The 14,484-nt window shown below is 45.7% G+C and overlaps 1 protein-coding gene across 1 annotated transcript in view; it reads left to right on the top strand.

The window, feature by feature from the left end:
• The first annotated feature begins 454 nt into the window (after positions 1-454).
• The window catches only part of LOC146816540 (uncharacterized), a 125,736-nt gene continuing 111,706 nt past the window's right edge, over positions 455-14,484 (top strand). Inside the window, exon 1 of the mRNA XM_085610383.1 lies at positions 455-790. Within this exon, the coding sequence (XP_085466509.1) occupies positions 455-790 (336 nt within the window). The remainder of the gene's footprint in view (positions 791-14,484) is intronic.

Genomic DNA, 14,484 nt, shown 5'->3' with positions numbered 1-14,484 from the left:
CCAGGGCTGACAGATCACAGGAGGGTCCCTTCAAGGCAGGGTAGATGGGCGCCCGGGACTACCCAACGCCAGGGTGGAGAGTGGACAGAGGGCGGCCAAGGGTGGGCAGGCCCAGTCTGATGTCATAAGGTCCCTGGCGGGCCCGTTCCCGCCGGCAGGCAGCTCCGCCAACAGGGGACATGTAGAAGGCCCGTGTGCCTCGCCGGGGTCTGAGCGCCGCAGCTGGGGGGCCCCAACTCAGATAAACCCGCCAGGGGCCTGACGTACAAGGGCCCAAGATACCAACAAGGACAGTGACCCCAGGATCAGGCACTCCCCAACCGTCAGGGCCAGCGCTCCCCATCCCTCAAAGTCCTACCGGTGGCTTGGTCCCGCTGTTGATGGCAGACTCCAGTCCAGGCCCCCGCTCCGCGGTGTCAGTTACACAGGAGCGCTTCAGCGCGGGTGATGTGAAATGGTGTGCGCTCTCCCGCCTAGTGTCACGAGCAGTCTCTCCCCAGGGTGCCGCCAAGAACAGCAGAGAGGGGGCAGCGTAAGCCTGGCTCAGCCCTCGCACCACCTCCAGAGGCTCCGGGGCTGCACCACCGATGCTCGCCGTGCCTTGATCGCAGGTGTTTCGGTTTCACTCACGCGAGGGCGCGCAGAACCCAACGCTGTAAAATGGCGGGCGCGCTCTCCAAGGCCGAAGCCCTCACCCTCCCCCGCTGCACACGCTGCTGTCCGCTGGTCCAGGGAGTCGCCAGGCCCCCAGGAATCGGCCTGGATCTGTTCTGGAAGCAGTCATCCCCAGGTAAGGCCCCACTGCCGGTATTTGCAGGCTTTAAACGCTCATTTCACCAGCGCCGGCCCGGAGCTCCAAAAGCGCGCGTCTCACTCCATCTGTAGCGAGACCACGCCCCTAGTTAGTGTTTATTAAAATATAGTTGCTACACATCAGGATAACAATCTTTGCACTTGTTCATTTCATTTGTTTTTGTGTGCATTAAAGAAGCACCGCCTTTAACTTGGTAGTTTTCGTTGAATACCTTTGCATTAAGGCAACAGCGGAAAGACTCATCACAGTTTTTCTCATGTTGCCAATGTTGTGATTTTCTTTTCCACATATGGTGGTTGAAGACAATCAACCCGGATTAGGAAAACAATAAGCTTTAAGAGTGTTTTTATTATTTGCTCACACAGTGAGCCTTGTGCAATAATTAGAATATACTGTGTTTATTTAGTGGCTTACATCGTTTATTGGGGCATTGTAGAACGAGTAAATAGTATTTATGTCTGTTCCTCAGTGTAAAGCTCATTTATTAATTAGAGCTTGCCATATGGCGCTGTGAAAGTCTGTGGAACTCAGTAAAGTATACTGTAATCCTCTTCGCGTGCCGAGCATGTGCTTAGCACTGTACTGCAGTCTAACGATCAATGCAGTATATATAGCATACACGGTGTGCTTTGTACAGTCCCGGGTAATGCTGGCAGTATATTATGCTGCACATAGCAGCCATGCTGTGCAGCTTTTTCTGGTGGCTTTTGGTGGTACTGCTGTGCACATGTACTGATTATTGTACTATTGCACCCAGGGGGCAGACTTTTTTTACATTTTAGATTCAGCATTCTACGGTGTACATTTTTTCATGGTCACAACCCCCCCCCTCCCCCCCCCCACCCAGCACCCTGCACCTCATCCCGCTCCTAGTGTCTAATAAATTGTTTAAAATATATTTTCCGTATTTCATACTCCTCATTCCCTCTTCTCAGATGTTCGCTATTCCATTTCCCATGATTTATTTCATTCGTGTAAGTGTGTGTGTTTTTGTTTGTGTGGTTTTTACGTGGGGCTGGCCTCTGCAAAGTGCTGCAGGCCTGTGCTCCCCTTTTTTTCCACTGGCATGCATTGTAATATTTTTTGTTTTTAATTGATTTGTCAACTTCACAGGGTCACCTACCTTATCAGATTGACAAATAAGAAGACCGCTGTATATTACCACCCCTATACAAGTACACTTGCGGCCGGCAGGATGCATACATGAGCATCTGCAACCACTTTCAACTGGGTCTTGGGTAAAAATATAAACTGTGTAACTTCCCTGGCTATGCTTTCACGTGTATTGATGTATGCGGTCTCATGTGAATGACAAAAGGTATTGTCAAAACTAATAGCACAGCTTTATGGCGCTGAGCCTTATTGGCTTTGCTTATGCTTATTAATCAAGGAGTGAAAGAACCATTTAGTGAGATAATTCCAAAAACGCCGTAAAAAGCGTTGCAATAGCAGGAGTAGAAGATGTATTGAACTGAAAATGTTTGAAGTTATTGTTAGGTTAGTATACAACATGCTTATCTCAGATTCCTAGATGGTGTTTAAAGTTTAACAGGAACAAGCTGAATTTGTAACTCACTACTGCGCATGACTTACATTTTGGCTACTCATTTGTGTGTGTGTTTTGCTGCAGTCTCTAGTAGAGTGGACTATGAAACCTGTGAGGTGATAGAGGGCTAACTAGTTTTATCTGTGAGTAGTTAATAGATAAGCACATGACTAAAAAATATAAGAGTATTGTATTGCACATGCCCATTCTGTTGTCGTTTGAGGACTTTAGACCAAACCATATGTAAAGTTCAGTGTGTGATCTAAGCGCCCTGCTTCATATATGAGGGGAGAACAGCTAAATAAAACACTGGTGTAGTAACACACAGAATTACAGGTGGCCACATGGGACTGACCTAAAATTCTAGATGCTAAATCGTGCCGAAAATTTCTGTTTCCAACTGAATTTTCTGGATTGGCAAATATGAGAGTAGACTGAAAGTTAAATATCTGTCTATCAGAACTCGGAGACACCTGACTTTTTGAAGATCCCTTTCCTGGAGGAGCAACAGAAGTATAGCATAGGTGTTGTGGTTGTGTTCTTTGAAAGAATTATTTAAAACTGTAACTGCTCTGTCAAAGATACTATGTTTGCACCCGACCAAAACTTTGTGGACAAATTGGCTGTTTTCTTTCAAAACAAAGTCCAGACCGTCTATAATGAACTACTGAACACAGCGGAAGCGCATGGGATGAATTGCTTAGTTGGACAGAAAGATACAGTACCTCAATGTAGTCTATCTCGGTTCTCTGTGCTAGGGGAAGAACAAGTGGCAGACATATTGCTGCAAACCAAGTCCGGATCCCCCCTTGATCCCTGCCCCCCATACATTTTACATCTGGCTCCGGAGGAGATCAGCGCTTCCCTGACCCCTTTATTAAATCAAATCACAAACTCAGGGGTCTTTGCTTTGAGTTGGAAAAAGGTTTGTATTCGACCTATACTAAAAAAATCCACGCTCGATCCCTTGGAGACCAAAAACTATTGTCCAATCTCCTGACTACTTCTACCTTCCAAAATCTTGGAGAAAGCTATGAATTCTGAACTGACGGCATATCTGGAGTCAGCCCTGATCATGGCGACAGAAGAGATCCGCAAGGTGATGAATGGAGGTGGGAGGGCCGCCCTCATATTGCTTGACCTAACCACAGCTTCTGACACTGCAAACCATATGGTATAAGTGCGAAGGCTGAAGGCTGTCGGCATCAGGGATAAAGCCTTAGCCTTACTTACATCATTCTTGGCATCCAGGGAACAACTAATTCACTGGGATGGACTTCAGTCAGAAATGTTCATTCTCCCAGGTGGAGTTCCCCAGGGATAGGCCTTGTACCCGACTATGTTTAATATATACGTTGCCCCATTAGCCAGACTAATAAAAAGCCACGGTCTTATGCTTGTGTTGTACGCGGATGACACCCAGTCAGTGGTGTCAGTTACGCAAAGCGTGGATATGACAGCAGAACGGTTCCACAACTGCCTCACAGCACTGATGGCCTGGATGAACACCAATTTTTAAAAACTTAATAAGGAAAAAACCGAGGTTGTAGAGTTCGGTCAGAAACCTTTGGTTTGGAGCCAACTATGGTGGCCCCCTGAAGCTGGAACATGCCTGTCCCAGTGTCCAAGGCTAGGAATCTAGTCTTCTTGATTGATAAAGATCTAACGCTCGCCCCACAGATAAACCAAGTGTCTACAGCTTGCTTCTTTATGCTGAAAGTCCTGCGTAAGATCCTTCCTTTCATCTCTTTCTTTTTGAGGAAAACGGTGATTGGAGCTCTAGTTCTGTCGAGAGTAGACTATTGCAACACTCTATACCTGGGAGCAGGCGCAAGGCAGTTTTCTAAACTTCAGTCACTCCAAAATGCGGCAGCGCGAGTATTGCTTGATCTACTCAAACATCACCCTACGTCCGCCAGCATAAAGCAGCTTCACTGGCTTCCAGTACGACGACGGGTGTATTTTAAGGCTCTTTGCCTAGTGCACAAAGCCCTATATGGAGGAAGTGCAGTGGATTTACAATCATTATTGGCCCTATATGTGCCACTACGCTGCCTAAGGTCCACTAATACTGGACTGATACACCTCCCCAAGATAAGAAGAGTAAGGTGGGGAGGAAAGGGTCTCTCATTCCAAGCAGCTAAACTGTGGAATTGTCTCCCCGTACAGCTACGATTACAGTCCAGCAGGACTCTCTTCAGGAAAAATATAAAAACATGGCTTTTCACCTAACTTTAAATCTGTCAGCTGTTTCCGGTTTGCACACACCTCAGCGCCAAGACGCGGCGGCAATAGTGCGCTTTATAAATATTCAGTCAGTCAGTGTCACAGCTGGAGTGTGTTAGGGAGTTCCAAGCTAGTTGAAATTACATGGATGGCAGTTACTGGGAGGACAGAGGTAGTGCTGAATGTGTTGCGATGTGCTCCTCAGGTTAATAAACTGTTTGCACCTTCTACTGAGTGTGAATACTTTTGCTTGACAAGTGGCGATGAGGATGGGAACCACAACCCACGCGTGCAAAGGACAATGGATTAGCACACAATTCCGCCATACCCAAAAATGACCGAACATAATCCTTGGTTGTGGCCGTAGCTGCATTCTCAATCGCTTTCGCTAAGGTGGGTTTTGTTTTAAACCAGCGTTCATTGATCATATGACTCAAATGTGTAACACTGTCCTCTGCGAATTTACATTTAGAAAATTCCACAGTAAGTCCTTTCTCATCCTGGGGAAAAGTTACTTCAGGCTCTTTATTGAACATCAACCGCTGAAAAATAGCTGCTGCTGATTCCAGCCCAAATAGCTTTCCTTTGAATTGGTAGCAGCCAAATGGAGTAATGAAGGACGTTAAACTCATTGATTCTCGGTCATTGACAAATTCTAGAATTATTTGGACAGAGATGCCATCCTGATGCAGGCTAGGGCCAAAGAACCCCTCCTCTTCAATAACTCACGGATCCTGATATTCCCTGATTATACACGACAGGTCCGGCAGCAGCGTCAGTCTTTTATGGCTGCCAAGGCACGACTGAGAGAGCTTAAACTCCCATACGCTCTGCTCTTTCCGGCCCGTCTCCGAGTGGTCTTTCGGTCCCGTACACACTTCTTTGATACTCCGGAGGAGGTCTTCCGATGGATGGACGAAACGGTGCGGGTGAGGCCTCACATGCCGCCGGGTAGGGAATCAGACTCGTCTTCGGGGAAGGCATCGCGGGGGGGCCCCCGTGGCCGGAGGCAGAAAGGGGTCAGACGATCAAGGTCCCGGCGGCGCTCGAGGACCGGTAGCACCACCGGTCGCGGGGACCAGCTCCTGGGGGACAGTCATTGGATCCTTAATGGAGAACACTGGTGCTGCGCAGTGAAACTTCGAATATTGGTATCCGGGATGTCCTGAACTGGGCTTAATCTACCGTCGGAAGTGAACTGGCAGGAGCCCTGTCTGGAGGTTATGGGCTGTGACTTGGGGATCCATTGGTCGGGGAGGTTTGCATCCCCCCCGTTGCGTTGGGGGGTGGGGGTCAGCCCCGCCGCGACAGATACTTCAAGGGTTTTTTTGAGGTATGGGATGGGGGGTTTGTTGGGGAAGGATTGTTGTTGTTGGGTTCAGGTCGCACGTCCACTACAGGTCCACTGCAGGCTATACACACGCTCCCGAGGCTCCATGATAATGAGGGACAGTGCAACAATCCCCCATGGCTGACATGTCTGGTGGGGGGCTGGAGACGCAGGGAGGTCTCTGTATCCTGAGCTGGAACGTGCGAGGGGTCTTGGATAAGGTAAAGCGGGGGGCCATACTATGTCATGCGAAGCCGGTGAAGGCAGATATTCTGCTGTTGCAGGAGACTCATCTCCTGGGCACAAAGGCCCTCTGCTTGCAGCGATATGGGTTCCAACAGGTCTTTCATGCAGGCTTTGTGAGAGGGTCTCATGGTATGGCTATCCTTATACATCGCAGGGTCCCTTACACGCACAAACAGCAGTGGATTGATGGGCAGGGTCGTTACCTATTTCTCCGGGGTAGGGTCGGTGGGGAACCTTTGATCTTAGGTAGTGTGTATGCCCCTCCCCGGTGGCAGTGGAACCTAATTGAGTGGCTACAAACGTTGTGGGCCGATATGCCGGATGTAATGTCTGTGGTGGGTGGGGACTGGAGCGATGTTATGAGCACAAGGGTGGACAGGACAGGGGGGTGGAGGGTTATGGGAGCGATCTCCTAACCAAATTACATTCCCTTGTGTCAGGACTGGACTGGGTGGACACATGGCGGCGGGCTCATGGTGCAGCTCGGGAGTATACATATATATCTGCAGTCCACCATTCCTTCTCTAGATTGGATTACATCTTTGTTCCCCGGGCCATGGCTGGGAGGGTGGCGGCGGCGGCGATACTGCCACGGGGGCTCTCAGATCACTCCCCGGTGCTCATACAATTGAAGGTAGGCAGGGGACGGCAGCCGTTTCGTTGGCGCCTGGCAGTGTGGAATTTTCAGAAAGCTGAATATGCAGCGCAGATGGGCGAGGCCATAGCTCAGTATTTGACGGCCAATGTGGGATCCGTGTCTAGTGCGGCTTCTCTGTGGGAGGCGTTGAAGCCCACGCTGAGAGGGCTAGATATTTCGTGGATCGCAGCGGCTCGCAGGCAGCATGGGGAAAAGTTGACCCGTGCTGAGGCGAACATAGAAATTCTAGAGCGACGAAGCCGAGAGTCGGGGAGTGTTCTGGAAGTGCGCCGGTTATTGTGGGCCCAACAGGAGTGTGCAGCTCTGCTGATGGATGAGGCACGGCAGGTGTGGCTGGCGACGCGCAGTAGAGTGTACCAATGGGGGGATAAAGACGGTGAGGGAAACCCGATTACTGATCCTGCCTCAATTGCTGAGAGTTTTGCTACATACTTTGCGGACCTTTATGCCCCCAGGGAATGCCTGTCGGCAGATATGGTGGAGAAGTTTATTACAGACCTGCCCCCTAGGGCGATATCAGACAAGCTGCGGGATGGGTTGGAGGCCCCTTTGACAGAGGAAGAATTGGGGACGGCCCTGGGGGGAACTTAACCCTGGGAAGGCTCCCGGACCTAACGTGTTCCGAGTGAATTTTTCCGTCGGTACCATGTGCAGTTGGCCCAACATTACCACGCGGTAGTGGAGGAGGCTCGGGACAGGGGTTGTCTCCCTCCGGATTGGAGACATGCAGAGGTGGTGGTATTCCGTAAGCCTGGCCGTCCCCCGGAGCATCACGCCTCATACCGCCCCATATCTCTCTTAAATGTGGAGGCCAAAGTTCTGGCGAAGGCATTGGCCAATCGTTTACTGCCTCATATCACATCACTCGTGCATCCGGATCAGGCGGGGTTCATGCCTCAGCGGGTCACCCGGCATAATATTAGAAGGGCGCAGGTGGCGATTGTGGCGATCCAGCGGTTGAGGGAACCAGCGGCAATACTCTTGGCAGACATGGACAGGGCATTTGATTCCCTGAGCTGGGTCTACCTATTTGCTCTGCTTCCTAGACTCAATTTGGGGCCACGCTTTCTTTCCTATGTGAAACTTCTTTTTAGTTCAAAGAATTTTATTGAGAGAACATTCAGGTTTCCGTACAAAGTATACAATATAATGCTTGCAACATCACATTTCAGTCTTACTGGTTAGAACTGGAGGAATTAGACAGATAATACAAAAATGAAATTACAAGGGAAAAGATTATATAATAAATAAATCACGTATGCACTGTATCTGAAAACAGGATAAAAAGCAAAGAGGGAAGAAAATCAATAGAGAATAATGATGACAGTAATAAAATAGAATGATAAGAAGTTATGGAACTACTAAGGGAATCAAGGTTGTTTGAGTCCCTCTTGTTGAGATGGCTTTGGCAAAGAACAGTATCTAGCGCTGTTGTCGATAAATGTTGTAACAGGTGACCATAGAGCAACACGTTTCTCAGCCAAATGAGGTGGGTAAACAAAGGAAGTGTCTAGTCTATGATTCTGGCAAACCGTGTACCACCAAGCTCTGTATGAAATCTTTGAAAAATCTTTCCAATTAACCGTAATTTGTTGAAAAGCCAATCCCAATAGTAAATCAATAATTTTGACATTAAGAGAAATCCCCTTCCATATAGATGAGAGACTGCCTAAAAAAACATATGAGTAACAGAAAAAGGGAATGAAGTGCCGTATATGAGGTTAACCTGGAGCCATACACGCTTCCAAAAAGTTTGAACCTGTGGACATACGAATAGCATATGAAGCAGGTCAGCCTTTGGGGAAGAGCAGGTCCAACACATGTCTGAAGTAGCTAAAGAACGTTTACATAAAATAGCTGGTGTGAGTAAAAGTCTATCGTAAATAAAAAATAATGTTTGGGTGGTGCTTGCTGCTCTGGAGGCCTTACGTAGTTTGGACCAAATGCGTTTCCAAAGCAAAAGTGGCCAGCATATCTCCAAGTCGGTCTCCCAAGCGACTTCGATTTTTGTTTTCTGTGTATCTGTAGTGGTATCTTGTAAGTGCTTGTAAATAGTAGAGGCTTTGGGGCTAGTTATCAGCATGGTACGAAGTTGAGATAAGGGCGCAGAATCTGTAGGAGAAGATAATGTGTCAGGTAAACAGGAATATGCTTCCAGTACAAATTGCTTAAGAATGTTGTACTTATGAATGAAAGAGCTAGGTAAATTAAATGTCTGCATGAGTACATCAAAAGGCAAAAATTCCGAATTAGAGAATAATTGGTGTATCCAAATAAGACCTCTATCTCTCCAAGTCTTCCAATAAAGGGATCTATTACGGATCAATAAAACTTTATTATGCCAAATTGTAGAGTTCAATAAGGACTCCTTAGAATCAAGATCTAGACGGCTGGGCGAACCGAGTAGTACAGAAGTATACTTCAGTATGGGAGTGGAAATGGATTGCGGTTTGCGTGAGAAAGATAAATATTCATTAAATGAGTAGGGAGCCATAAACAAGTGTTCAAGTGAAGTCCAAAGAGGAGAGTTATCGATAGAGTCAAGCAGCCATAAAGAAGCCTGACGCAGCAAGAATGCTTTGTGATAGGCCTGAAAATCCGGAAAGTTGACTCCTCCCTCTGTCTTAGGACAGATGAGCTTTAGTAAAGACAATCGAAATTTTTTGTTATTCCAAAGGAAAGAGGATAAGATGGAATTAATCCTTTTAATTAATTTGCAAGTAATGGGAACTGGGATATTTGAGATAGTGTATAAAACTATAGGTGAGAGCATCATATTTATGGTGTCTAAACGACCCCACCAAGACAAATAAAGGGGATGCCATTTGGACGTCAATTCCGTAATCTTTTGGATACATTTATTCATGCATAAAGATACCGTTTCTGAGATTGAGGGTGTAAAATGGAAACCTAAGTATTTAATATAATTCGGACTCCATTTAAATAGAGAGGCCTGAAAGTGAGAACTAAAAGTATGTTTTGTTAGCGGTAGTATTTCGCACTTATCATTATTTAACTTGTAACCAGAGATACATGAGAAAGATTTCACCTCCGCTAAGAAGGCTGGAATGGAAATTTCCGGTTTAGACAAGAAGAGGAGAATATCGTCAGCATAAGCCGCAAGTTTGATATGCACGTTTGTTGCTTGAAAACCAAAAATAGTTGGGTTTTGACGTATTTTGGACAAAAATGGTTCTAAAGCCAAATTAAAGAGGAAGGGAGAAAGGGGACATCCTTGACGCACCCCCCTGCCTAAGTCAAAAAATGAGGAAATCAAACCATTAGCACAAATTGCTGCTCGAGGATTGGAATAAAGAAGAGACACCAAATTAACAAAATTAGGGCCGAAACCGAACCAGTTAAGGGTATAAAATAAGTATTTCCACTCAACTCGATGTGTGGAAATACTTATGTGATTTGTTAGGCACAAAGGATACCCTAGAATTTCTGCCCATGAAGGGGTCAAACACCTGGTTACAGTCTCCAGCTAAAATAAAATTATCTTCCATATGTTGAGAAATATGCTGTGCCAAATTATGCCAAAAGGGAGCGTCCCCGCCTGTAGGAGCATAGACGTTAAGGAGAGAAATTAAAATCCCCTTTAAAGAAAGTTTAACCATAAGCCACCTCCCATCAGCATCTGATTCCTGTGACACCAATGCAACGGATAAGGTTTTACGACATAGAATTACCACACCATTACGTTTGCCATCTCCTGGAGAGAAATAAGCCTCTCCCACCCAACCTCTTTTCAATTTGAGAGACTCAATATCAGTAAGGTGGGTTTCCTGTAAGAAGACAATATCAGCATTCAATTTAGCTAGATACGACAAAACTCTTTGTCTCTTGATAGGGGAGTTTAAACCCCTAATGTTCCACGAGACTAACTTAAGTGACATGAAGTATCAAAGTAAAATGACAAAAACAGCAAGAAATTATAATCCAATACAATAGAATAAAATGAATTATCAACAAATAATATAAGATAACAGTGCAAAGATCCAATATCATGTAAAAAATTGGAATAACAATAAAAATGTAAAGTAAAATGAGAAGAAAAAGCGACTAAATTAGAGCATTGGGGAGCATAGAAAATGAGAAAACAAATGAATGGAAAGATAGAAAAGTCAATTAGGGTGAAGAAACTACAATCTAATATTCCACAATAATAGTACGAAATACTTAGAAGAAGAAGGAGGAAAATAAGGAATGATATGAGGTTCAGACAGAGAAAAGTGTGAAAGATAAAGAAACGAGAGCCTGGATGAAAACTATAGGCAGAAGCGGAAAAAGAAGAGAGTAGAGAAGAAAAATGAGAAAAGGAAAGAGAATAAGACAAAATATAGGATGTGACAACAATTAAGGAAATGTATAAAAAAAGAGAAGATGAGACATTGGTGTAATGAATATCATACTCAAAGGATTCAGAAAAGAAAACACAAAATTGAAGAAAAGATATAAAACAAAGGTTCAACTCATGGGAGAAAAGCAAATAATATGTAGAAAAAGAAAATGAAGGTAAAAAAAGAATTTTCAACCCAAAACAGTCAGGAAAAGTAAAAGTAAACCGTGGAAACCAGGATTGAAAACATAGTATGCCAGCAAAGAGAAAAGTGGGTGCAACCAAAAAGAGAGGCTGCGAAACAAAGAATGGAGAATTTAAGTGAAGAAGATCAGAAGAGGATATAAATCTAAGAGATAAACGGTGGAGAAGGAAAATACCGGTCAACTGAATAGAAAATGGAAAAGAAATCTGAGACAGACAGAGAACAAAAAGAGACAAAACAAATAACATACCTACAAAAACAGAACATGAATGAGTGGGTGGGTGGAGCCACATGGACCAAACGGAACATCCAACAAGGGTCAACACAAACCAGGGAATGAACACGTCAGGGCACAATTAAATCTGTGAGAGCGAAGAAGAAAAAGGAGCAGATAAGACGAATGCTATAAGAGTATAAAACAGAGAATAAAATATTCAAATTATTGAAACTAATGGATGTTAACCAATATTTAAAAGGCAACAAGTAACTGCAAATCTAAGGATAAGAAACATTTAACTTTTTTTTAAAAAAAAGAAACTTTTTGCATAAAAGGGAGCAAAAAACAGATGTCATAATTAAATCAGAAAAAGTCAAGTGATATGTGATGAAGAGGGACCTGAAGAATCCATTAGATGATGTCCATTCAGATTGATGAAGCTTTGCAGGCGACTTGGGTCTTCATATGACGTTGTTCTATTGTTATAAGTAACCTTAAAGACGCACCGATGAAAAAGACTGTATCTGGCACCCATGGTGCGAAGATCAGGTCTCATATCAAGGAAGGCTTTGCGTCTGGTAGCCGTTGCCTTGGAGTAATCTTGCGCAAAAAATAATGGAGAGCCAGACCAGGAGATCCGTTGCAGGGCTTTGGCAGCTGCTAAGACTTTCAATAGGTCAGTATACTCTAAAAAGTACAGAATGACTCCTCTAGGTCTCTGTGAGGATGAAGGATTGGTAGAGATATGCCCTAATCTGTGGGCACGCTGTATATTTAAATTGGAACCTTCTGGTAGAAGAAGAACCTTGGGAAGGAATGATTTGAAAAAAGTAATGGCGTCATTACCTTCGACCCCTTCCTTCAGTTCATAAATCCGTAAATTATTCCTTCTGTTGCGATTTCCCAACTCTTCGACTTGTTTTTGGAGAGTTGAGATTTGCGTATGCATCAGGGAAACATTATTAGTAGTGCTTTCAAAGGCCGAGACATTTTGTTCTACGGCCGTGAGTCTAGTATCAAGTTGTAACCAATTATCAGACATGGATTGTAGTTTGAGATTAGTTTCTTCCATGAAGGGCCGAAGGGATCTAATTTCTTGGAGCAGCATCTCCATTGAGACTGGAGAGTGCGACTTAGGTGGCGAGGGGGGATCCTGCTTCAGACGCTTCACATTGGATTTTCCTTGTGCAACCCGCACCTAATCCATTGACTTGTTGCCACCTTCTGCCATTAGGAAATCAACGTGCTTCAGTTGCGCAATCTCTGAAAATAGTTTAGAGTTTTTAATAAAAACACGTTTTGGTTTTGAGGCACTAGAAGAAGATCCTTTCAATCTGCCCATCAAAGTATGAAATGGAAAAAATTGTAGTTTATTGGAAAAAATTCAAAAATGTGAGCTGTTGAACTGAGGAAGCCAAATCTGCACGATAAAACAATCAGCCGGAAAAACAGCGTGGTAAAAAATTGCTGCAAAATTTACAGTACCCCGTCAACATCCGGCATTGCAGCGCACCCGGAAACGTTGTAATTCTGATGGTGGGGAGAGCCTTGGATCAATTGGAAAATCGCTTTATCACCAGTCAAGTCAGAATCCTAATGTGAGACATAGCAACATGAAAGGTTCGAAAATGTACAAGAGAAGCTGCATTCTGAGGGTGGACAGAAGAAAAAGGTAAGCGCAGTTAAATCCAACGGACTTCTTATACTACCTCAGAGGGTGGGTGTGAGTAAAGCAAAGCAATACTCAAAATGGCTGCCTCAGTATTAAACTGTAAAAACGAATAATAAAATCATAAATTGGCAATAGAGCAAGTACATATTAACAGATCCCCAAGGACATGTGGCCGAGATGGAGCGCTGTAAGTCTTTATAAGCACTATCTTTAGAAGAGAGGAGACGCTTTCAACAGAAATTGGTGAGGAAAAACGCGCGTAGGCAAGAACAAAATGGCGGCCGCAGTCACACAGGTCTCCTTCCGAGCGTCTACCTTAAAGACATATCATTCGCGTTGTTGCAGACTTGTATAGAGGTGAGCATCAGCGTCAGCAGGGCTTCGCGTGGTAGCTCCGTCCAACAGCTTCGCTTTAACGTCCGGGAAAGCGCGTCCTCATTCCTCCGGTGCGGGAGCCTCACGGATCCGCCGCCATGACCGCCGGGCGCCAAGCCACGCCCTATGTGAAACTTCTGTATACGGGGTTGACGGCATCGGTGCAGGTGGCGGGGGCCGCCTCCTCTACCTTTGCTATACAGAGGGAAACGCGGCAAAGGTGCCCCCTTTCGCCCTATCTATTTGCTCTCGCCATGGAGCTTTTGACTGCCTGGGTGCGGGTAGACGCCCAGGTGAGGGGATTCGAATGGGGATTCGAATGGGCCACGGGTCTCTCAGATAGAATAGCGCAGACGACGTCCTCTTTTTTCTGACGGCACTTGACAGGACGGGGCCACGGCTTCTGCAGATAATGCGCATCTTTGGAGAATCGTCGGGTCTATATATGAATCCCCGCAAATCCACGCTGTGGGTGTTGGGAGGCCGGACGGAGGTGGGCCCGTGGGCGACAGAGGTCCAGTCGGCGGTAGGTGGCTTGAAATACTTGGGGGTGGTGCTCTCGGATGTACCGGCGGTGGCCTGGGAGCGTAACGTGACACCTGTGTGGGATCGTGTTCGGGCGAAAATGCAGATCTGGTCCCGCATGCCCCTGACACTATTTGGTCGATCGGCCATCTTCAAGATGGTCGCGCTCCCCTGACTTCTTTACCAGTTACAGAACCACCCCTATCCGATTCCACCTAAATGGTTCCGGGCGGTAAATTCCGTATTGGGACAGTTTCTGTGATGAGGGGAGATGGTGCGAGTGGCCATACGAACATGCTTCCTATCTACTTATAGCGGGAGACTGGCG

This window comes from Triturus cristatus, chromosome 6, assembly GCF_964204655.1.
Source record: "Triturus cristatus chromosome 6, aTriCri1.1, whole genome shotgun sequence".
Lineage (NCBI taxonomy): Eukaryota > Metazoa > Chordata > Amphibia > Caudata > Salamandridae > Triturus > Triturus cristatus.
This window is presented reverse-complemented; position numbering and strand designations above follow the sequence as displayed.